Source organism: Acanthopagrus latus, chromosome 7 (assembly GCF_904848185.1).
Source record: "Acanthopagrus latus isolate v.2019 chromosome 7, fAcaLat1.1, whole genome shotgun sequence".
Taxonomy (NCBI): Eukaryota; Metazoa; Chordata; class Actinopteri; order Spariformes; family Sparidae; genus Acanthopagrus; species Acanthopagrus latus.
In genome coordinates, this window is record NC_051045.1 from 4060207 (window position 1) to 4085806 (window position 25600).

Consider the following 25600-nt stretch of genomic DNA (forward strand, 5'->3'; position numbering starts at 1 on the left):
GATGATGCTTTCTCTCCCACATTTCATTCATTATTTACCTCTCACTTTATTGCATAAGATTGTCCATTAATTATTTTGTGTTAATAATCAATTATTGAGCCAAATGCCCCATCCCATTCGAGAGTATTTTATGAAAATCTGATCCACCAAGAAGCCGTGTTGCCGTTGCAGCGTTCGGCTCCAGAGATCTGTATCGGAGGTGATGAAAACGTGGCGCGTGTCGTATCGTTCTCTTCTGTTTTATAGTCATATTAAAGGCCTCTGCCATGTGTGTCGGTGTCACTCTGACACAGACTCGTCCTGACAGGGCAGACACCAGATGAGAGCTCAGAGGAGGAGGGGGGGAAGCCTGTCTGAATCCCTTTTGAACCCGACTTGACAAATGCCAAACATACAAGAAATGGGCTCGGAAGATAAAACGGGGAAAAGGCTAATACACAAAATATCTCGCCGTGTTGTCAGAGACAAAGGGAGTGATGTAATTCTTTTCTTTTTCTTTCTTTCATGCGATGTCCGTATGAGAAACTAGATTCGCAGGCGCTGCTTTACCAGGTCTAATCCTGTAACAGATGCAGACGCACCATGTTTTTTTGAACGGCGGGTGTTTGATCCCAGTTTTGTTTTTTCTCTTCTGTAACAGATCACAGCCGCCCTGGAGCTGGACGAACAGGCGAGGAAGCAGAGGTTGGCCTACAAGGTGGAGCAGCTCATCTCGGCCATGTCCTTCGAGAGCTGAGAGCGACCCCCCCACCACCACAATCCTCCTTTTACCGAGAGAGACAGGACCACAATCTCAACAGGACCTCCCAAAAAAAGGGGGTCCAGCATTTACTTACCTCTCATCGTGGGAGCTAGAACCATGAACCAGACCTGGGACCTCTGTGTATCCACAGCCGGACTGACATACAGCTGCTTTAGTTTGTAATCCGCCCGCCTCCTTCCATGACGGCGCCAGCTAAAGGGCCCCGCGGACTGAGACAGAGGCCCTGCAGCTGGAGCTGACGATGGCGTAAGGAAGGGACATCAAGTAGAGAAGGCAACAACATGGCTTGTATTTATTTATTTTTTCTTTGTTTTTCTTTGTTGTTTTTTTTTTTTCTCAAAGGATATTTTCTCTCAGTTTCGACAGGAAATTGTATGGCGTGCGTGAGCGTGTGTGTGTGTGTGTGTGTGTGTGTGCACGAGTGGTGTGATTGTGCCGTGCCGAAGATGAAGACTCCTGCAGGACCGCGAGAGCAAATTGGAGAAACGGATGTGTTCTCTACTCTCAGTCAGAAACTCATCGTCTGAGTGTGAAATTGGAAAAAAGAGAAGAAGAAGAAGAAGAAGAAAAAAAAAACAAAGGCGAGAAGCAGAAGAGCAGATCTCATGTCGGACAGCTGAGTTTGCATTCAGATTTCTCAGATTTTTATTTTTGTACTTGTACATTTGAATATTATCAGTTGCAGTTGAAATGTCCACCCGGGGATCCCAGAAGTGTTTGTTGTATAAAGACATAAAGAGTGTAACGCAGCGTCGAGTCGGCGGGCGGCGGCGTGGCGCGGCGGTCGAACAGGCCGCGGCCTACGTCGGCGTCTCTCGCTCCTTCCCCTGATGCTTCACACGCGACACGGACGCTCCTCTATCCAATCAGACGTGTACAGGAAAAAAAAACAAAAGTAAAGAACATTTTCAACACTTGTGCTCATCATCTAAGAGTCGACGGAACTCCGCTCTTGGTGGTCACAGCTCAGCCAGCATGCTTGCACCTAAACTGAGGATCGACGGCGATGAAATCTATAGCGTACGTAGGAGATGACCTTTTAAATCAGCATCGCTCCGGTGACCGAGGCTTTTCTCAGCAGTCGGGGTCATCTGTGTATGTACCGGTTGATTCTTGCCAATCAAGTGTATGTGAATGTACAAATGTTTTCTTTCTGTTGTTATTTTTTTTATTTCTTCGTTTGTCTATTTGAGTTTTGCAAACAGAACGAGGGGCTCGGTTGAACTGAAGCCCCCGTCGTCGATTTGCAAAAGCTCGTCAAGTGAACAACTCCATTTTTTTTTTGTCCGTCCTGCCACCTCCCCCCCGCCAGCCCATCCAAAACCGTTATTTACCCCTTAATCACTTTTCTGCTAAGAGGAGAGTGTGCATCGTCCTGCATCGTGGCTGTCAGTACGTACAGCTCGCAGTTAGTAGAGACCGAGCAGGAGCGTCTGGTTTCTGTAGGCTAAAAACTCTCCGTTGTATAACCACAGTTTGTATCTCTTTGGGAAACTTGATCAACTTTATGTGTACTTTGCATGCTGTCACACATCAGAAGTGTTCCAAAAGGGTCCATATTTGATTTTTTTATTTTTTTTTTTAATTTATCAAGTGCCAATGAGTCATGCCAGACGTCAGCTGACGGGGGAAGATGTTAACCCGACCGCCGCCCGTGTCCTCGCACAGACAAGAAGAGAAGCCCAGCGAAGCGTGGGTCCAGTTTGACCAAGTGCCAAAAGATCCTGTTTGTTTTCAAATTGTTCACTAATGTGTCAAAAAGGGAAAAAAAAAGAAAAGAAAAAAGGAAAAAAAACATCGGTTTATGCTTTACAGAGGGAGCGACGCTCCCGTTTTTTTTTTGTTTTTTTTTGGAGTGTAGATCCGGTTGAAGTCGCAGCTTACGTAACTGGAACGCTGAGTGTTGAAACTCATGAAAAGGTACGAAAACAACAAACAGGAAGGAAGAAAAGGAGGATCCGGGAGAGGGGAAAAAAAAACAAACATGAAAAGCGCATAAGAAATGAGTTACGTGTTATGTTACGTGTCATGTGGCTGCGTCTCCTGACTTAAAAAACCAAAACGTCACAAGCTCAGAGGCTGATGCAACATTTCAACCTTTGCGGCTGGATGACAACAAACTGTAGATTCCGTCCTCTGAATCGCTGAATTCATTTTTCTTCCGAGACACGTGTTGGCTTGTTGTTTACATCAAGTACTTGAATAATAGGGTATAGTATTAAAGGTTTGCACAGTATGACTTCGGTTGTGTGCGTTTAGAGCATGACAAACACCATTAGTGGGTGAAAGGTGCTTCTTTTTCTTCCGTGGCCTTAGATTACCCACCTGCTTTAGCGTTCCTGATCTTTACGAGTCCCCCGACTCGGGCACCGGTCCCTTTCCCGTGCTCCGGAGCCCAGCGGTTGCTTCCAGTGATACCCGGGCCCCGGCACTCTGCTGAGAACTGAGGGAAAAAAAAAGGAAAGGAAAGGTGAAGAGGCTACGGCCCGGCTCAGGCAAGACATCGCCTCGCTCAGCGCCTCGGCTCGGCCTGAGCTGTTTGAAGAGAAGTGTCGAGAAACGAGGAGAGAGGAGGAGGTGGAAGGAGAGAGAGAGAGAGAGAGAGACCCTTTAGCTCTAGTTTCCTGCTCCGGCTTTGAAGCTGCTCTTTGATCTGAGTCGGTTGTGTGCACAGTGTGATCAGGAGATCGAAAGAAGAAGGAAAAGAAAAAAAAAAAACATCAAACTAACAGGCAAGGAGAAAATGTAGGATGAGGTGATGATTGACGCACTGTTACCGCGTCCGGCCAGCGGGGGGCAGGAGAGGGAAAGTCGGGATTTGTTCCCCTCGTCTGCAAAAAAAAAAAAAAAAACACCTTCTCACTCCCTAATAAACATCTGTAGGTACACAAATGGCACTTATACAGGACGTACACAAAACATGAAGCTTCCTCCTTTTTGATTAAAGGTGTCTTCCCGATTTTCAGCAAATAGAATTGTATCCTCCTCATACCTCACATTGCTTGTATGGAGTAATGCTTTTTATCTTATTATCATTTTAACAGGACCTAAATGCCTTTTTCCTTTTTCGCAAGGGATGAAATGTACGTTTTTATTAGAGTCTTTCCAGCTCTCCTGTGTTCGGGATTGTGACGAGCGTAATCAGAGGCACGTGAAAATTTGCTCGAGAGTGGCTTTGATTTATTTATTTTTTTGTCTCTCAGAGATCAAATTATATCAGGATGTCTTGCGTTTTTTTTTTCTGCATGCATTTTAATTCACGCTTTTTAGTTCTGCCTGGTTATTCCATATCGACCCGCGCCGTCATTAGTCCAACCACAATTCCTTTCCCATTTGTACACGTCTTAAATCACGGCTGAATGCACCTTTTTTTTTTTTGTGAAAGAGATTTTTTTTTTTGGTTTGTTGTTGTTGTTACTAGATAGAGCTCGTTTCCATGCTGTAATTCAGTTTGAATTGAGAAGAGAACAGTTTGTTTACTCTTTCTGCAGCGCAGAATCCCATTTGACTGCCAGTTGTGTGAGATACGGACAGATGCTCACGAACACAACCTCATTTCAGCTCAAGCCGATCGCTAATCGAAAGACGCTTCGTGCACTTTTTTCTGCTCTCAGTGTAACGTGTTGCCGAAGAGATGCTGGTGTTGTGGGTTGTTTTTTTTTTTTGTTTTTTTTGATTGGCACGTGTCATTCCTTATATGAAACAAAGCATTTAATCAGCATTTCTTTGTCTGCTTTACGGCATCAGACTGAGGAATTGAAAACCAGATCGATGTATAACTCTCGAGTCAAAAATATCACCAAGTATAAAATGAGTATCCTTCCATTTTAAAACACATTGTAAACAAACCCTTTGTAGACACTGGAGTTCTGTAAAATAGTAATTACTGGAAACGATGACGACGACGATGATGATGATGATGATGATGATGATGATAATAATAATGGCTGTCTGTTCTTGTTTTATAAAAGTGTTGTGAAAATTGTAAGAAACTTAAAGTATTTAAAAAAGGTTGTTCTCTTGTTTTTTTTTATTTGCTTTGGTTTTTGTTATGATAATATATTATTGTGTACCTATTGTAAATATGAAGCACACCTATTTTGCAAGCCAAGGATTCACTTTGTACTGTTGTTATATATAAATAAACTTTGCTGGTTAAAAATTGCATAGAGCCAAAAAACTGCATTTGTGTCCTGTTTGTGTTGAGGGACCGTTCCCAGTTCAGGCAGAGAGAAGAGGGAACTACAGATCCCATAATGCTTTGCAGGGTATGAACAGGAAGTATAGATTTGCTCAGCAGCATGTGGTCTACAACAGCAAACTACTCAAGTGGATGGGGTCAAGGTTTCAAGAGTTAAAGGTGAGAAGATAAAGACTGAATCTGTTTTGGGTGAATTTAACTGTTCATCCTTATTTTGTTAGCTTATATGCATAAATATAGGCTAATTGGCACCATGTAAAGTATGCCGAATTAGCTATTAGCTGTCCTTGTTTGTAGCGTACCCATGAGTGTACAGACAACTGCCTCAGTATCACTTTGAAAATGAGGAAAACTTTAAAAACGGTTATTTTTAAGGCAAGATCTGGAGATGTAAGGCAAAAAACTGGCAATCAGGCACCAGGGGGAGTTTTAAAGTGACTTTTAATGCCTCCATGAGCTGTGTGACGCTGCTGCTGACTGTGCTGATCAGCAGGCCAAACCACAGTAACTTAACTGCTGTTTTCAGGACTCTGGCACACCTTTCACCACTTGAAATCTCTGCCCTCAGGTGATGCCAATTTTGGCCCAACTGTCAGGCACATCCTCTGACTCCTGCATCTCTCTCTCTCTCTCTCTCACATCCCCTTCGGCTCCAGGTTCATCCTGAGATCCTGCGTTTCCCACTAACTTCCCCCAGCTAACAGAATAACCCACGGCCCGTAACGTGCTGAATTGCGGCCGTTTGTCTTCATGCAGGTCTGTTCGGTCCAGACCGGGCTCGGCTTCTCTGCGCCACCGCAGAGGCTTCGCAATCGCATTAGGGTTGCTAATGGAGGAGTGGGTGAGTGTGTTTAGCTGGAATGAAATGGCCCTGAGGTCAGTGATTCCACAGCGGACGACTGCTGATGACCACTGAGGCACTTTTTTTATTTTTTATTTTTTTTAAACTGGAAGGAGGTTCAGGTGCTCGTGTCAGCGTTACAGTAAAGTCCTGAGCAAAACACTGAGTTTCTACCATCTTATTCCGTAACAGCCGTCTCAATGTCAACCTGATTGAAATTCTGGCAGCCGGGCCTCCGTTTTGCCTCACATGAATGCCTGACAGTGGCCACGGCAGATTTAAGTAATTTGTCTGCTCTACGTGGCGGCAGAAAAGGTGAAGTCCGGCCCGAGCTGCTGTTCTCAACCTCCTGGTGCGGCCAGTTTCTTCTAGCAATATGTATTCTATATCTCGAGTCCCCCCCCCCACCCCCCCGGCCACCCCTGCTCCTGTATTTCCTCTCGGGAAGGTCTAATCCCCGCTGCTTCTAATCCTGTACTGCTGAGACCAATTCAAATCCACGCGGGACTTAACGCCCTGTAATGCCTTTACAAGTAGTTGCATAAAGCTGACATCCCATTCGTTCTGGGTAGGATTCTCAGCCTGGATTACAAGGCACATTCTGAAATAATTAATGTGAGTTGGCAAAAGAGGATGCCAGGGGTGATTTTAATGGATGGACGTGCATTAATTTTCACAATGAAACGATCCCTGACCACCTTGTTGGACCTCAGTGCTTCTCCTCCTGATGTCTAACCCCTGCATCACGGATCTGTAGCTCCCAGCTTTGTATTTGATTATGAATAAAAGTTTTAGGTGTGGAGTTGGTTGAGCTGTACCTTTTCTGTGGGTTAGATTTATGGACGATGAACTCCAGTTGTCCTTGACATCCCAAGCTGCTTGGAACGGAACAATGTGGGGCATTGTGAGGCGCTTCACACCACACTCTATAACCTGCACTCCATTTATCATTTAAATCTATGCGTGCGAGTCATAAATTGCATGTTAAAGACCCAGAATCAGCTTTAGCCCCGTTTGCAAGGACAAGTCTGGTGATGCGAGGCCCCATGACAAGGTTAAAAAAAACCAACATCCGTCTGCAGCTCCATACCCACGAATACACACTTTGCATTGATGGTTTCCAAAAACATCTGGGCACTGTAGTTTTTAGCAATCTTTGCTAAAACATATGTAAGAAGCACATTTGTTGGGGACGCCAAGACGGTGTTTGTACAGAGGGATAGATGTAAAAAAGTGGCCATGTTGACAATCGTGAACAAGTTGTAACAAACTGCGACAGTCTGGCTCACTGATGGGTTTTTTCTTTTTTCTTTTACAGTTTATTGAGAAGTATAGTCGTCTAAGGTGCAAAGGAATAAGCCACATCAGACTTTGGATACGTTTTTTTTCATGGAGATATTTGACAAAAGAGAAAATTACCATATTTTCAACAGATGCATCCTTTAACATCGTCGGTCTGATCTGATGAGTCTAGCGTACAGTCTTAATTCGTAAAATACGAACAAATTAAAACATTTATAAAAAAATAACAAAACAATTATGAAGAAAGTCTCCAGAAGCTTGTGCACCCATCAGAGGTGGATTTTATCATGGATGTCGAGATTCCTTCGAACTGATTTGTTTGCAACTGATCGATCTTTAGCAGCCATTTGTAACGAGGCGCACGCTAACACTTAAAGAAAGACGTCTGCTTAAAAGACAGTTTAAAATAGCGTCTTTTGAACTGAATTTGGGATTTGGGGGCTTTTTTATGTTGGTTTGATGTTTTCTTTTCTGTTTTTCTTTTCTTTTTTAGGTTTTAAAACAAATCCAGCACAACGCATTTACCTTAAGGAGAATCCTGCAGCACTGTTTCGCTCCGCTTCACCTGACCTTTCATCTGGATTGATGTGAGTAGATAATGACTGAGGTTTCACTTTTCTGTGAACTTCGCCGTTAAAATAATCAACTGTGGGGGCTTTCAAGAGCAATCCTTGTCCTGGAAACCATCAAGATTATTGGCAGCCCTGATCTTGGCTGATTGAGGGGAAGGCCACATCACTTGGACGTGCATTGAGATCATAAACCCAACTTGCAGGCTTTATGTCCATGCATGCTACCCAATTAATAATTAGGTTGGAATGAAGGAGGTGAATGACCGGAAATGGGAGGAAGAGGCGGTCGGCACAAACTAGACACATGGCAGAAGAAGGTGAGAGTGAAGAGGAGACATGAGAAGCAACACCGATGCTGAGCACAACACAAGAAATAGATGCTGTAGGTTGGCGGTGGGAAGTCGGACGGAGGGGAACTGCGAACGAGCGAATGTGAATCCAGGTGTCTGAGCTCTCAGCGCAGGCTCTATTTATAGTCTGGCTTCCTGCTGTAAGAGCTGTCAGTCTCAGCGTGCTCTGCAGCCTCGTCTCGCCTGCCGCCCGCTACCCTCGCTCTCTCATTAGAACTCCACAGCACAACACACGCCGAACACGTCGGTGGGCGCTCTGCATAATTCACAGGTCAGAGACTCGTTCAGCAGCATGTGTTAGCCTCGCATCACACACACAGGCACGAGGCACACATACAGCAAAGTAATGTGATGTTTAGAAAAAAAAGCAGCACACACACAAGCAAACAGGTGCAGAGTCAGCAGGAGGAGGAGGAGGAGGACGAGGAGGAGGACGAGGCCTCCAGAATGATGCGAACATGCATGTTCAAAATCGAAAAAGGGGAACAGCACAGCTACCAATTAACTGCCTCTCTCATGCATGGGCGTGGAGAGAAAGTTTCACACTGACATTCGATGACAAGAAGTTGCACTTTTTCAGAGCCCTTGTGACTGTCCCCATCAGCAGGCGAGGCTGACGATCAGCGGCTTCTCCTCCGGACGTGGCTGGTTCCTGCTCCTGCTCCCTGAGATGGTAATGAGGCTCTCCCAGCAGGCCCCGCTTGACAGCCTCCTGTGGTGTGTGGCCTCATCTCTTTTAAGCACCGCGCAGCAAAAAACAAAGAGGTGGGTGGCTGCGTGGCATCTGTTCGACCCCGATGTCCCCCCCCTCTCACACACACACACACACACACACACACCTCCAGGTCCACCTATACCAACTGTGCACTCCAAAAAGTGCAGGCGTAAGTATATTCCTCTGCTATGCAAATGCATGGGGACATTAAAAAAACACAAGTGCACCCAGGAACAGGGTTGTGTTATGAATATGAAGTCACAGAACACACATAATTTGATTTTGTGCGCATGTTTCCTGAGCACCCCGTGTACCCACACACACACATACACACACAAACACACACACACTTGCACACACATACACACAGTGACACAAACTCAAATACCCTCCTGCTTTCAGGCGCGGGGTGCAGGTGAGAAACGCCTGCCAAATTTCCCTAGCTGGAGCACTCGTTTGCATATGCAGATGTTAATTACCACTGGAGCTTGTATGGGCCAATCAGCAGGCTGCTGGAACAGCTTGTGCATCTCCCTCTCTCTCTCTCTCCCCCCCCCCCCACAGGTCGCCGTTTCCACAGTTACTCCCCTGGCTGATAATAAAGATAATCACCTCCGATTTCCTTCATGGCTCATTTTCTCCCGCTCGCTTCTGAAAGGCCAGAGCGCCGCTGTCTGATTCTCCACGCTGAGCTCTTATCGGCGCGCCAGGGCCGTGGACTAGGGGGGGGGCAGGTGGAGGCGGGGGGGACGCTAAGTCGACACACCACCTGCCACACACTCACCACAGGGGGACAGATTCGTTCAGTCTGGGTCTCAGATATGGAGAGAGTAATGAGTGCGAGATTATCCGTCCGGTGTGGTGTAATTGTGGTTGGAATAAAGGGCCTGGATGAGAGGAAGGTCAGATCAGATGAGATCAGTTGATGGTTGTTATCACACAGGCTGACAGGGTTGAGCCCGGAGTGTTCAGTTCAAATGAAAGCAGGTTTACCTTGAAATATAGACTCTGTCCACTGAACCAAGAGATAATATCCATCAGAGGTGGATTTCATCGAGATTCAGCTCCCGTCGGTCAGTTAGTTTTATAAAGCTACTGCCAAAAAAAGTAGCTTGTACTCATTTAACTCAGCATTTAAGACCTATACAATACACATTCTAGTTTATTTTTCTTTGAAAAAAGTCATGAAACATGTCATGACATGCTAAGCCAACGCTGCCTCTGATTGGCTCGTGTCAGCTTTTGTTCTTTAAAAAAATGAAACTTGAGTCGAGAGGCATATTTCTGCTGACATGCAGATTTTTTGTAGGCTATTATATTTTGTTTCCTATACACCATATGTTGATGAGTATAATAAGTATAAGTAGTTGCTTGCTATCAGGTCAGTTTGTTAAAGGGTCGTTCCTTCGAACTGATTGGTTTACAAACGAGCCATCTTTAATATCCATCAGAAAGGTTTATTCTGAGGCCTTCATGGTGGTTAAAAAATGTCCAAAAGGTGAATAACACTGACTTATATGATCTGTATTCATTACAAAGCAACAAAATCTTTATAATACTCTTAATCTCCTTTATTATAATCTTTAGTCATGTTGCACACTGCATATCCAACTGACACCTCTTAAAGCGAGACATCTGTAATGGGCCCAATACAATACATCCAATTCCCGTTCTCTCTCTCTCTCTCTCTCTCTCTCAGCCACCCTCCCTCCTCTCTCCGTTTTTCCCTTTTCTTTCTCCCTCTCCGTGCTCCCCCTTTCGAAATCCATTGTCCAGATAGAAAACGTGCCTGGGATAGCAAAGGCTCGCTTTCGGCACACTTCTTTGAGAATTATTTAAGGCTTAGGAGTTTCTGTGAAATGAATATTTGATGTGGAGGACCTGAGCGTCTCCCCCGACGAGCCCAGAGCAACACTTCAGAGAACGACTGGGCTGAGGTGTATAGCTCCCAGCTTCAAAACACACACACACACACACACACACACACACACACCACCTCATCCCATCCCACTCATCACCATACCCCCAAAAAACACTCCAGACGTTTTATGGCGGGTTATAGAATCAGAAGCTCTGCGTCGTAACGTCTGGAGGCTGACTGGATGCAGGTTGACTTTTCTTATATTCCTGCCGTCTCTCTTTTTCACCCACTGGCTTAGTTTCTACAAGGTCCCTCACAAATACTCAGCGTGATCTTTTGCTCTTTTTTTTGTCCTCTCTGGCAGGCATTGCTCATGTTCTCGTTTCAGGACATGTTGACAGGTTCATGACGTGGCATTAGTCAGATCCATTTGCCCTCTGTGGCAGGAACTAAGGGGAGGAAATGCTACAACTTTATTTATTTTCCTGCCGCCACAAGAGTGCAGAGTTGAGTCGTTCAGAGATCTTGTTCCCCTCCTCTGTGACAAGCATGAGATGGGTTGTTGTTTTTTTACAAGCCTGGTCCTGCAGTGCCATCTCATGGTTGGCTGTGTGAAATGATCTTGTGTCTAATCCAAAAGTAAAGACCACTTGAACTTGAAGCTTGGGACTGTTAACTTTAGCTGGTTCAGTAAAACAAGTGGATGCAAACATGTCTCACATCTGTTTCAGCACAAGGCGTTTTCAGACTTTTTTTTTTTCATTTTTTTTTAGGTTTTAATGGGGACCCCCGGGACCGTAATCTCTCAAAGTTTGGCAAAAATGTTACAACTGGCTAGAATTACCAAGTTTCACGTTGAAGGGCCACTATTACTGCCGACAGTTTGACTTATGTGAAAGTGCTCCAGAGATGAATCGAACAGATACATGTAATAAGAGCCATCTGGGCAGCAGGCACTCTAATGAATTAGTCCCACAGACCCTATCTGGCCATATGCTGCCAAGAACACACACGGTTTATTACGTACTTAACGGGATGCCAGTGATATATCGCGGCGTTGCTCTCGTCTGGTATCATGCAAGCGGCATCTTTTTTCTCTCGCGGCGCTTCTTTGTCTCGATTTTAGATTTAAGAAAAGTCCCGAAAGTTTAGCATTTCGTGAACAGGATATTAATTTGAAATCAGAACAAGGGGCTGCTCGCAACATGTGAGCGGCGCTGATGAAATGTCACGGTGGAAACTCCTGATTCGTTTGTTGTTTTGCACGGTTGTCGTGAATGAAAATCTGAAAAGTTACGTAACTTTGGACGTTCAGGGCTAATCAGAGGTTGCTCAATATGATTGCAAGAGCTGGAACTGCGAATCAGAAAATACGCCGCAGTGAAATATGACTTTTGGGGTATACTTAATGCTTCTGGCATCAATATGCATGGAGCCAGAATAAGATACACTCATAGAAAATTTGGATGGAAGGATTTTGAGCTCCTGGGGTTATGAATGAGATTCTCCAAGCACCAGAGAGCTCCCAACCTTCACAGCCCTCTCAACCTTGAGCATAAATCGCTTCAAGATGTCTACCGAGTCACCCAATCAGAGCCAATTAGGGCTAGTTACAGGCCTGTAGAGTTTGCCCTTTTCAAAAAAAACACAAGCGAGGGAACACGAGGGAGCCGTGGACGAAAGAGAAAGAGACTCAGAGAGAAAGAAAGAGTGGACGTGTGTGAGAGTATTCTTAATAAATGCTCTCCTCCGAGCAGGGATTTTCCAAAAAAACAGTGTTGCTGCGTGTTGACCAGCTTCCCCCAACTGTGCTGTGTGTTTCTAATCACATGTGTCCAAAGACTGAAGAGTTTGCATGATCGCCTGCTCACGAAGACTGTCGCACAACGGTACGTGCGTGCTCTTTGCGTTGGGCTGGGTCGAGCACGCACCATCGGATTGATTTTTTTTTTTTTATGAACAATAGGAGCAGCTCCTTCCAGAGGGGGAGAAGAAACATCTGTATGGCATCAAGGCGACGGAGAGAATGAAGGAGCGTTTAAAGGTGGGAGGAGGAGGAGGAGGAGGAGGAAAGGGAGGATTTTTTGGCGTTGGCCTCTGGTGTTTTGGAAAAGTGCAGCAAACGCAGATCTCTCGATCAATAAAAGCGAGCAGGCCATGCATGTCAGAACTAAACGAATAAGAGATGGAACATTTCTCCGACTCGACAATAGATTATCAAGGCCGTGTATCAAATATTCAGTTTATTCCGCTTCCTGCAGGGAATATTCAGAGGGAGTTTTATGTGAAGATTGTGTTAATGCAGAGGCATTCTTGAGGTTTCCCAGAACATGATGTAATTACAGACGAAGGTTGTTGAGTTAACTGTTTGCTTCTGTCTCATCTGGCGTTCTGCTTTCCTCAACAGGACCGGAGGTAATGTCATCGTGACATCACATCCCGAGAGCTGTCTCTGCGGCTTCAGGTTTCGTCCCTCACACATGTGACCCCGGAGTGACATTGATCAACTCCGGCGGAGGTCTGTGCTGTTGCGTTACACCGAACTGCTGCCTTCAATTTGTCTTCCTGTGTTGCTCTTTCCGACCCAGATCCCTCGGTGCGTAACTGGACCCCGGTGCTGGTGAGGAAACATGCGGCCAGGTCTGTCCCGGTTCACACGGTCTTGTGCAACAGACGTGGAAGGAAGGTCACCAAGACACCACAAGCCACAAGGTCGGGGGGGGCGGGGGGGTGAATATGAATTTCCATGTTTGTCTTTCATCGATTTCGGGGTCATCTCTGGGTCCGTCTGCTTACGTTCTGGACACACAGGGCAGCGTGCAGCGAGGACTCATCATGCACAGGGAGAATGGCAGGAAACAGAAGAGAAATTTTAGACGAGGGAGTGGCAATGGACGGGCACGTCAACAGGATGACGAGGGAGGAGAGTCGACGGTGTCATCACACACTGAGGGAGGATTTTTATCACGGTTTCCTCCGCTCCATCAGTCAGATTGTTACCGATGACCGCGCTGGGGAAGTCTCGCCAAAAACAAAATCACCACATTCAACCTAATCCACCGTTTGTCGGCAGCTTTCTCTTAACAAATTGATTGAGTTAGCGTGGCACGGATCCCAGAAGCTTTAACGTTTCAGATGACCTCACTTTGAGCTCCTCTAATGGCATAAAGTCGTTACGCTCTCATCAGCTCCTTCACAGCTGCCAGATAAAGACAAATGACGAATCCACGTTAAAGGGGAGTTCTGGCATTTTTAAACGTCTGCCCTTTGTTGATGTGTTTTGGTGTGTAAATGAGTAATGGTACAAAAAGTTTGGGACGGTCCAGCGTATCACGGTAATGGCTTCGACGTAATGCTTTTGGGCAACTTTGACAAAATGGACAAAAAGACTTATTAGTTCAAGAGCAGTATGATATAAACAGTCCCTGCATCGCCCTCGCCAGATACACCAGACTCCATTTGTACAGACACCAAATTTTATCCCCGTAAAACACACTTCATTAAAACTCAACGGGAACGAAATAATACTAACCAGAACCATCTTGGTTCGTCTTTCCAGCGTTCCAACAATCATCAGCTCTGGTGTGGTGAAAATTAAACCTGGTGAACATGTCGGGAGACAAGAAAGAGATCAGAGAAGCAGCGCTGTACAGCTGCAGTATTTCACATCTAATACAGTGATCTGCGAGTGTATCAGAGGTGATGATTGTTAGGGATGCACCGATCCAACTTTTTCAGTCCTTTGTGTATCTGTCGATACCCGATACCAATCCAATACCGTTGCTGAATTTACAATAAACTGTATACAGGAAAAATACTTGCGTGATGGAAGAGAGTTCCTTGGCTGTAAGTATACCAGTAGGCGACGGAAGCCCTTATCTTCAACAACTGACATTGATTGCGCATCTAAAACAATGAATTCTAAAACTTTTAATGCTTTCAAGCTTTCCATCGGAAAGTTTTTGCGTCGTTGAAGTGCATCTGCCAAAGTTAGTAGCTGGGCTGTTCTGTTGTTCTGGATGTGCTTGATTAAACTGGTAGTATTGGACTTTGCAGTACTTCCACCGCCCCTTGAAACATTTACTTTGCAGAAATTGCAAACAGCCGTCGAACTAGTTGGCGTAGCAAGCGTGAAATATCTCCACACAGGACTGGAATAAATATATACAATTTCTAAAAATAAGTGACTGACCTTTACATTTCTTTGTGCTGCAAATTTCTATTTCATGTTGTGAAAACTCTGGTTAGGTTAAGGCACAAAAACCACTTGGTTAGGGTTAAGAGGATATCTTGTTCTGGTTCACAATACCTGGTTTTGTCGACACACACGAGCTGAGACTTGGGACTTACTTTGACGGTCGAAGCTGCCCTCAGGCCATCGCGGCCCGTGTCACGGCTGCCTGCTGAGGCGATCCGCTGAACCAACTCCAGAACCAGTCATTTGGAATCGGTTCGCTGGAATTCCCCTCGGACGAAACAAAGCATATTTGGGTTGAAAGCAGGGATTAAGTCACAAAGCTGAATGGATACAAACTAATAGAGCGCATTCATATAAAAACCTCCCACTCAATTATTTTTGTCTCTCAGTATTCGACACATGATACATCGTGACAAGCCGCAGCGCAGAAGAAGGATCTCTGGGTGGAGAAACAGATGAGGGGAAATAAGGCCGCCACCAGGAATATTATTGGGCGCAGCGACAACGTATCCACCAGCTTTCCTTTAAATTTCACTCATTGAGCATTTAATGTAACCAATATAAGCCATGTTAATGTGGGACAGTAGCATGTCAGTCAGGCTCCTACGATAGCTCCATCCAGCTGCCTCCAAGAATCACAAAACCTCCTAAAAATGAACCCAAACAGGTCCCCGAGGGTCAGATTCTGTGCTAGCATGCGCTGATCCTCGTGATGTCCCGCAGTGCGCCCCCACCCATCTCCCATCTCGCCTCACAGAGATTCTTTGTGCATTTCAGCCAAAATAAGTCAAATGTTTGAGATGAGGAGGGTGACTAAAGGGGCGGAGGGGAGGGGAGGAAGAGATACAAGTCGGATCTGCCAGGAACTCTCCCCTGCCAGGCTGAGCTAATCAGGATTCCTCAGCTGTAGACAGACACATGCTCCACATTCAAAGAAGTGTTAACTGTACGGCACAAACAAGCATCATGCCAGAGGGAGAAGTTGGAAGACGGATGTGAAAAACACGTCGAACGTATCCACATATTTATATCACTCTGTCCCGATTCGCTGGCCTTTTGCTTTTCATTAGGTTTTCACTCCATCACGTTGCATTTATTTTTGTTTGTGTTCGACACCCCATCGTAATGTTTTCTGATGGTGAGATAATGAGAGTAAATTGCCATCGGACGGATTGGCAGCTTTATTCCCATCAGACCAAACGGAAATATTTTGATATTGACTTTCTTCATATCTGAGAAATAGTCAAGACAAGAAGTGTTATCCCAACAAGAAAATCTTGAAAGGATAAAACCACCAAAAAAAAAACACAAATTCATTCATTATCTGCTGACCCATGTGTTGATGGAAGTCGGATGAAGTTTTTTGTTGTATATGAAACATCCCTGGAGCTTCGTGGCTCCAGCAACATTGGAGCGTTCTCCTCAAATAACCCCAGCAGACAGGGGCTTGTTTCAGAACGTAACCAAAGCACTGATTATAAACAGAAGATAGATCGATACGGCTCGTTTTACCAAGCTGAAAACCTTTTTCTGTAGCTACTAAACTAACAGCATTCGCGTGCACCAAGCGTTTCAAAACGAGTTCCAGGGGCGTCTGAAGACGTTAAACCAAAAGAGTAGTATGGAGCCATTTTGTTTTATTTCATGATAAAAATGTTTTGGTTGTTTTTCTGTATATCTGCTTTATTTTATTTCACAGCTAAGGGAACTAAAATAAAAGCCCCCAGCTTCTAAATCTCTTCAGGAGAACACTACAACACTGTTTTGCTGTGACTGCAAAACTGCAGCCGACCTTCCATCAGCGTGTGATGGATTACATAATGATTGAATTTTTCATTTTTGGATGAATTTAACCTTTAAGAGAGCAGAGCTATGTGTAGTAGTGAACAGACTCACAGCAAGGCAATGCTCAAAATACAGTTTGTAATATTGCAGTGTTTCAGTGTTTACGCGTTGTGTTGAAAGCAGAAGTTTAAATTCTAACCGTAAACACTCAGATCTTACTTTGAACCTTTTTAAATCATTTCTTCAGGTTTATTAAATGTGCACAATGTGATTTCCAGGGTCCCACGAACAAACTTGTGTCTGCTCTGAGACGTACAGGGTGACCAGCGGGTGTGCCCCGTTCCCATCCAGCCAGCCTGATCCTGGCTTGAATCAGTCACATATGGCCGCATTGTTTGACATGCGAGTCTCCAGGCAGTCCTCAAAAACCCAGCAACGGGACTGCAGTGCTTCCAGATGTGGCCCGCCTGGATCTCCGCAACAGCACATGTCCAAGTGAACATGAAGCAGCGAACACACTCCTCCAGCGCACCGCACATCGGCGCGCAACGGTTTGTCGCTTTCTGCTGATGTGGTGCGATTATGAAATAGCATGTGCGCTTCGTCCATGATGTCAGCGTGTGTGTATGTGTGTAAAGGCATTTAAAAAAAATGTTTTTTTTTTTTTTTTAAAAGTGTGCCTGTGGTTCAACAGATGACTCACTATGGGCTGTTAGTCATCTGTCCAGGGACACACAAACGCCGGGGCCAAGTTGTGTCTGACGCCATGTGCTTTTACAGGCCTCTCAGCTATGTACACAACCCGTAAGAGGTGGGAGGAGCACTTCCTGTTTACCAGGTGCATCTTCACTAAAGAGAATTAAGACACAATCAGCTTCTTCAACACCTCTTCCCTGCAAATACTGCCGAAGTCAAGCTGAAGCCTTTTTTCCTGTTTTTCGAATTTGTGTTCACATCGGAGGACTGAATCCGCAGGTTGTCAGCCAGCGTGCACTTCCTTTTCCGCTGGAAACATTGTGTATTTGTTCCTCACCTTCTAGAGCATCATCTGAAAGTTTCCCAAAGTGCAACCACAGCCCCCACGCCCCCCCTCCAACACATCGCAGGAACCGTTGAGCCACAAAAACACAAGCCGTCAGTAACGATAAAGATGAACAGGATGTCGAGTTTCACCCGCTATCATGTCATTCTGGTGCCTGCCATGCATGTGCATGCACAAACACAAGGGACAAGGGAGGAGGCAGGGACAGTTGCATTGGGGGAAAACTGAGCTAAGAGCAAGGCGGTTAGAAAAGGGGTGTGGAAAGAGCAAGAAGAGGGAGAGAGAGAGGGAGGCCAGAGGAGTGGGGCCATATAAAGAGCAACAGAACACAAGCCAGACTCTATTCTGCTTGTCCGTCCCGCTCACTTCAGACCCCCCTGCCCTCACACACTCACTCATTATCACTTACCACACTTTTTACTCTCACACACAGCTCGCCGAGTCTGACCGGAGAGAGGATGGCTGCGCCCATGTGGAGAATGAATGGACTCTGGAGAAGGATGGCAGGAGTTCTGGTGCTCTGCGCTCTGTTGCTCAGCAGTGAGTACACTTACGGTTATTATTTATAGTATCCTTGATACGCTCCATATATGAGTCTCTCTCTCTCTCTCTTTCTCCTGAGAAAAGTTACATATCCATGTGGAGTTTGATAAAATGTGTGGAGTTGAATTGTTTTTGTCATCCCTTTGTTTTGTTTTTTTTTCCAAGTGTTTCCAAACATTTTTGTGGGTAGAATTCTGTACGTTTGCATCCACAGTGGCTTTTAATGAACTAGTTTGGGACGTGGGATTGGTGGGGGGGGGGGCTTCTTCTTTGATGTGTTTCACCATGAGGCTGCACACAGATGCACAGAGGCATGGTGAGCTGCAGACACAAAAGGCTCTGCTCAGCGGTGGGAAAAGTTGCTGTTGAGGATAATTACGCCTCACATCCTGCGGTGCTCCTGGCTGGAGCTAATGTGTTGTTTGAACCAGCATTTAGCAGCCTCAAGAGAGATGAATGTGTTTTTTTTTTTGTTTTTTTTATGTTTAAAATAAGAAGACTGTTGCACGGCGCTGTATGTGTGACTGTGAAGATACTTCATGCACACATACAAGAGTGTATGTGTGTGTGTGTGTGTGTGTGTGATCATGTGGACGCACTGGGCAGTCCACTCCAAGTCAGTCTGAGGCCTGATGCTAATTGCAGGGTGATGTATGGCTTTGGATGGCGTAGCTGCCTCGCTCGGTTGTAAAGCGGGTCTAGTTCTAGCTCGGCCCGATGTAACGACTTCTGCAGAGCCATCAGCCCCCGTCTGTGAGCATGTGAGGTGGCGAATGTTGCGGAGTGACCTTGGAAAGCACTAAGGAGGAGTGTCCAAGACTGATGAAAATAACCAGGGGCTCACTTTAACAGGGAAAAGATCATGAGATGGCGGAACATGTTGGTAGTTTGCACAGTAAAAAAAAAGGCGCACCGCATCAGCAGCCACACAGATGGTAATTAGATTGACATGGAAATCTAATTACTCCGGGCACTCCCCAACAAGATATTAAAAGACGTCATACAGGGACGACATCTTACAACGACTTAATCAACTGTGTCTTCTTCTGTTTATGAGTGTTGTTGATTGAGAAACAGCTTTGATGCCATCTTATCATCTCTATAATTAGGAATTAGTTTTTAGCCATTCATTACTTTGATTACAGCCGTACTCATCTCTCCTTCTTTTTTCAAATGTGCACGCAGGTAAATGATCTAGAATAAAATATTTCCCTGTGGCACACAAACCTCTTGCCTCTGATTAGGGTTTTAGCAGAAACCTCCTGATTTCTTACTTTAAGAATATCACAAGGGTGTCGCCTCGAGTGTGTTGACCCGTCCTCATCCAACAGCAGTCCTCCCATCGCACCGACCCGCTACATTGTTGACACCTGCGTCCGGCCGGCACGGCGGTGTGAATTTGCAGAGGCGTGCTCACATATGGCTCCAGAAAACAGAAAAAAAAAGAAGAAGAAGAAAAACCCCCTCGCTTAAACGTATGCAGTGGTTCATTGCCTCTACATCCTGCCCCGCGTCGATCAGCTGCACACTCGTGAGGCTATTTCTGTTTCTGTTTTGATACGTTTGGCACCAGCAGCCGAGTCACAAGAGACGATCTGTGTCATGGCTGCCTTCTTAACAATATAGGACTATGTGGCCACTATATGGCTCAGAGGTCTTTTCCCCCCTCCGATGATGTCAGTATTCCTTTTCATTCCCAATTCCCATCATTCCAGACTTCATGTTTCACGCTCCACTCTGGACATTTTGATCTACATGAAGAAGACTCTTTGTCAAGTCAGTCCTTCCTGATGAATGCAGAAGTGTTCCATTGCGTCTGTCTTACTGCGTATTGTTCACATTGTGTAATCGTTTTGTGAGGTTTTGTCAGTGCTGCATTGGATTTGATGGCGGTGATGTCATTAGCCCCACAGGGGCAAATGGGCGAGGCAGCTGAAGTGTCTTTAAAAATCATGCTTTGTCACAGAGCCTGACCAATAAATCTTATTTTTTCTCTGATGTTTAAAGATTATGTAACGTAGCTTATGGAAAAACTACATTTTAAAGCACGAGATAATGTGACATCATCTCAATATGACAACATTATGATATTATGACATAATCTGAAAGTAAACTAGTACTATTTGTGTGTATCTAAAGCTCATTTAAAGGGTAACTCCACTAATTTTGCACATTAAAGTGTGTTCACAGGTCTTGGGGGAGTGCTACTGCCAATGTGAAAACAGTAGTATCAAGCCTCCAGCGATGTCACTCAGTGGCTACGCTGCATTGTGGGTAATGTAGGCACCGGGCTTTGACGTATGGTTGCTGATGCTTCTGTTCCTGCTGTGTTGATTCTGATCTTTTGTTTTAAAACTCTACAAAACATGTTCAACAGTGGAGTCATAGAGGAGTGTGCTGCTAGGCCAGTGGCCTGCTACTCAATACCTGGTGCCTACATTACCCACAATGCAACTTGGCAATTTGTCAGATTAGATGCAGCTTCTCCTTGTTTTCATGTATGCAGTTGTACTTCCTAAGACCTGCAAACACACTTTAATGCATAAAAACTGGTGGCGTTACCCTTTAATAGCATTTGCAGCTGAGTTTGGAGTTGGAGGTTAGAAACACTCATTCTGGGAGTAAAAAGGATGGGCGGGATGGAGGAGAGACGGGATGAGAGCCTTTGATGCTCTTGATTGCTGAATGTGTTTGACTGCGTTTATCGGAGCAAACATCCTTGTCATATATAAGCAGGCCAATCAGCCGGACAGCTGGGCAAACACATTTAGTGTTCTGCTCCCACTTCCCATGGCTGTCATTCAGTAGTTATGCAGGCGCGCAAATATGTAGCGCTTAAATGGGCACGGGCTGCGAGGTTGGGATGATGTCATCCAACGCCCTCTTGGACTACGTTGTAAGCCGTCTCTGCGCTCGAGATTTTCGTAAGGGGGGGGGAAACCCCGAGCTTTGAATCTCTGCTCTGCAGAAGAGGAAAAACATCTTGTCCTGCTCCACAAGGACTGTTTATGTTGCTAAGTCCAAGCTTCAGGGGAATCTGAATGAGCTGTGACAATCGCTATTACATTTTCACCACATTAAACCGAGATATTTGGCTCGTGGTAGGGACATTCCACGTTTTGTGGGCATGTATTCGTGCTGGATGCAGGAGATTGGATTTTTGCCAGAGAACATCAAGTCTCGATCCTATAGTGGAACGAGCGTACTGTTATTTTTCCGCTCTTATTGTTTTGGCCCGCTGGCAGATGCAGACACATCACGACTTGAGTCAGTGGTTTGCAGATTTCAGTATCATCTCCAGGCTCACATCAGCAGAAATGTTCATTTCAGGCTGATGCAGATATTTCATTTGAAAGCCTTCATCGTTGAATAGCTGTGACTTGCTTATCAAATCTGTCGATCCTCTGCAGATATCCTCTGTATGACACCAACCTAAAGGTGCGCTGTGCAGTTTTTGTGAGGACATTTTAATCAGAAGGGATTTTGTGACTGTTTTCATGGCTGAATACACAAACTGACCTTGAAGGACAAAACCATTTTCACACCGTTTTACTGTTTTTGGCGGACCCTGCCACCTCTCTGGCTTCAAACAGTGTTCTGGGGACCTTATTTTCCTCTGAGAGCAGCTTGTTTATTCACTCATGGAAAAGATAAATACATCTGACTTTGTATTATTACCTCATTATTTTTGTAAATAATAAAACTCAGAGGTTGATTTTCCTCTCCAGAACTGCACTGGCGACCACAAATCACTCCAAGTGCATCGCAGCAAGACAACACTGCTGCATTCTCCCAAACAACTGAAGTAGATGAGGACTTGTTTTCTACATAAAAACCAACAGAGAGAAAAAAAATGCATAAAATGGCTCCATACAGAGTTTCTGGAGGTCGTGATTGATTTAAAAAAGACGATATTTACACCCTTGACTTGCAGTGGCGTGTGGGCACCCAGTTCAGATGGGGATGCATCGTGCTACAGTGAAGATTTACAGCTTTAAAAAAAAGGGTGTAAATAAGGTCTCTTAGAATCAGTTTTGGATCTCAGGACTGCTGGAGACAGTTAGTCCCTTTGTGCTTCAGTTGTTTAGCAGAATGCTGCAGCGCTGTGTTGTTTGTGAGGCTCCAAAATTCACATGACTTCCCATCAGCATCGTCATTCGAGATGGCGTAAACCTGAACTGACACAATATGAAGAAAGAAGAGAACATTTTCAAAACTGGTCAGCGAGATCAACACGCAGATCTCTGCACGCAAATGTAAAAAACTTTGTTTCTCAGACAGCAGCTCGGTCCTGCGTCCAACACAAACATGGGCAGAATATTGCCACTGTCTTTCTCATGCCCCTCGGCTATTGACCAGCATTCTTTCGGTTCCCAAGTTGTGATGGTAACTTTTGGATTCACGTCATCCGCTGGAGGGCGTGGGTCTTTTTTTTATATAAGCCTTGGCAGATAGACGTCTTATGTCAGGCTAGGGTGTGTGTCCACTTGGGCCCAAAGTTATGGCTGAGGAGCCACGTGAGCTCACAAAGTAATTAAACCTGGAGCCTGCGTTTTGTCAGGCTGCCAATCTGCTTTGGTGATTTCTACATTGCGAGGGAGCCAGGTCAGGCTGCAGCTGAAATCATTCAGATGCTCTAACAAACGCCTCCTGTCATCAGTGTCCGTTCGGTTACCTCGCCTGCGAGCCCTCAGTCACAATAACAAGGCCGCGGCATTTTTGAGACGTGTGTTTTCTCCCTTTAAATTGTCTTCATTAGAAAGCAGCTCTCCTCCAAAGAAAATATATTAATGACAGGAAAAAAACAACACCGTCGCCGGCAACTAAATGATCGCGCAGGAAAAGGAGTTGACCTGGACAAATACTGTAGATCGTCTAGCAACAATATTTACCTAGCAAAACAATCCTAATGAAAAGCAGACGCATGCAAATCTTCCTTTTCCAATTACTGCTGTTCTGGTGAGCTTATTGTTCCTTGTTCCCCTGGCACCCTGCTGCAATTTTACAGCTGTTGGTTTTTACCAGCGTAAAGGATGGGGGGGAGAAAAAAAAAAAAAGCCCTCTCCTCCAGTTTCTCCTGCATTTTCAGCCCAGAAAATTTGGCGGGAGCGAGGCGGAGAAACTCGAGATATCACCACCCGAACAGTGACGTTTGGCGAACGAGCGAATTCCCAAACAAGAACCTGGAAACGTACTCTCCGCTTCTTGTGTCATCACTGCCCTCTAAAACTCACGCTGATTGATCCGAGGTCACAGTGATGTCATGCCAAGCACCAGTAGAAAAAAAAGCAGCGGGTGTGTTGGACAGCCAGGCCGGGCTGTCTTTATGGAGGGGTATGCTGTTTCCCCCTGGGGAATAAAAGCACTTAATGAGCCTCGGCTGAGGCCTTTAGACTGCCAGAATAATTGCTCCCGGTAATTAATGTTTGGTAAAAGGCATGTCCTTCAAGCCATTCTTTATACTTCCTAATTGAAAACACAAGGCTGTGCCGTGTTGTTGTTCTTGAAAGCCCCGAGTTTGGACACCTTTGTCATACGTAGAGAGAGTTTCTGTTCAGGTTATTACCTTCTCGAGACAAATCTGCAGCCGCGTCTTGGAAGGCGATCACATTATCGCTATTGTTTCTCAATCCCTTCACTCCCACTCTGGACTCTCTTCTCCGCCTCGGTTCACCTCAGAGCCAGATTGTTTAGGGCTATAGGTTTCGATATCTTTTTACAACCTCTCCCCACACAGCCTCGTGTTAAAACAGCAGCTGGAATCAGTCCACGCACATCTGCTGTTGCAGCCCAGCGCTGGTTCCGTCACAGAGAGGAGAGCAGAGAGCAGATCGCTGCTTCGGCCCCTCGAAGCAGCTGCTGTTTCCAGTTTCTAATTAACCAGCAAAATGGATGGACTGTTTTGGAAACACGGGTTTAAAGTTTCTCTGCCATAGTGAGACTATTTTAATGGGTACATCGGGAGCTAAATGAAAACAACGTTAAGTAGCTGCTTAGCGTTACCTTTTCATTCTCCTGGGTGTGGTTTGCTGTAACTGACCCTGTATCGGTGTACATGAAGGAAAGAGGGAACAAGTTGAAGTTACAGCTCAGCTGAGGAGGAAGCCGTTGATGTTTACATCCCGTGTGATCAGAAGCACTGGGTAGATTCTGTCTTCCCTCTGCAGGTTGATAAATACAGTCCAGTGGTAAGAAAAATGGTTCTAATGTGAAGCTCATCACAAAAAGTCCCATCTAGTCCCATTTTATTCAAGAGAAGGTAGACTTTCTACGCTCAACATCTCCAAAACTCTGCAACTCCAACCAAAACACTCTACATGGATAGAGTACCCTCCCCCAGCTACAGGTAATATGTCATTTTGATTTTTGGTTGAACTGTCCGTCAGAGCCAGAGGACGTAATCGTTCTCCAGGAGTGTCTGTCAGTGATCCAGAGCCGGTCCTTGTTATCTGCAGCCCCCAGCATGTTGACCTCTGCAGTCCCAGGAGGTCACTGAGTGCTGTGACAGCCACATCCTGTCCAAGGATGTGCATGGATAACAATCCATTCCAATGTTGTTAATTCCTATCATTTCTTTTTTGTTTTTTTTTCCAAACCTGTGTTTTGTTTGAAAACACCATGGGCGTGGGGCAGACTGGAAAAGTCAACTTCAGCCACCCGTCTGTGGAGAAACAAAAATAGTTCTCACGTTCAGTGACCCGAGCGGTGTATCCCCTGGAAGTTATTTCGTCACTGTTATAGTGAGGACTTGTCAGGTGGACTGTGCTTTGCGTGTTTCCATGGCTACACACAGTTGTGTTAACTGTTTTTAAGTGTTCTTACAACTCGAGAAGTTGGACAATATTACCTAGAAGAAGGTGTGTGTGTGATTGCAGGATCACGGTTTTTCTAGCCTTTACATGAACAAAAGATCGTCTCATCTCTCACTGGAACGATTAGTTGATCGATAACAATTCTGACAATCCAAACATTCAGTGGTTCTGCTCTCTCAGATGTGAGGATTTGCTCCTTTTTCTTCAGCTGGGTTCGTCTCTTCTTTGGGGATATTTTACAGATTTAATAATTAATTGGAAAAACCGATGTATTAGACATCAATAAAAAATGATTAGCTGCGGTCTCAGCCTCGTTTTTCCATTTTTGTTGGCCACCCTCGCTGAGCATTTCTTTGTCCCGGAATTCCCTCCAGAGGTCTGCGAGGCTGCATTCTTGACTCCAGCTTGAGTGGCATTTCTCCTTGTAGGGGATGAAAAGTAGGAGAGGGAGACTTCAGGCTCTGCTGTGGACATCTGGAAGCAGAGGACACGGATCAGTAATGAGAGGAGGAGGGTGTGGCACATCATCATGACGGCCAAGGTGTTGTCCCTATGGTCTGGGTGGAGGTCGAATGCGAGTCCCAAGATGTAGAGCCGGAGCTTTTCCCCCCCTCC

General features: G+C 45.3%; 2 protein-coding genes across 7 annotated transcripts in view; both read left to right on the plus strand.

Annotated features, from left to right (window-relative positions):
• The window catches only part of plxna2 (plexin A2), a 183337-nt gene extending 179722 nt beyond the window's left edge, over positions 1–3615 (plus strand). For all 4 annotated transcript variants that reach the window (XM_037103945.1, XM_037103944.1, XM_037103946.1 and 1 more), the window contains exon 32: positions 641–3615. In XM_037103945.1, coding sequence (XP_036959840.1) covers positions 641–736 — 96 coding nt within the window. In that variant the 3' untranslated portion in view covers positions 737–3615. The remainder of the gene's footprint in view (positions 1–640) is intronic.
• Positions 3616–4991: 1376 nt separating this feature from the next.
• Positions 4992–25600, plus strand: part of si:dkey-261h17.1 — a 34064-nt gene continuing 13455 nt past the window's right edge. Inside the window, exons 1-6 of one of the 3 annotated variants that reach the window (XM_037105472.1) lie at positions 5024–5123; positions 5621–5805; positions 7601–7694; positions 13013–13020; positions 13194–13317; positions 18064–18170. In XM_037105472.1, coding sequence (XP_036961367.1) covers positions 5715–5805; positions 7601–7694; positions 13013–13020; positions 13194–13317; positions 18064–18170 — 424 coding nt within the window. In that variant the 5' untranslated portion in view covers positions 5024–5123; positions 5621–5714. Of the gene's footprint in view, positions 5124–5620; positions 5806–7600; positions 7695–13012; positions 13021–13193; positions 13318–18063; positions 18171–25600 lie in introns of all 3 variants that reach the window. The other 2 variants (XM_037105471.1, XM_037105473.1) reach the window with 2 other exon arrangements.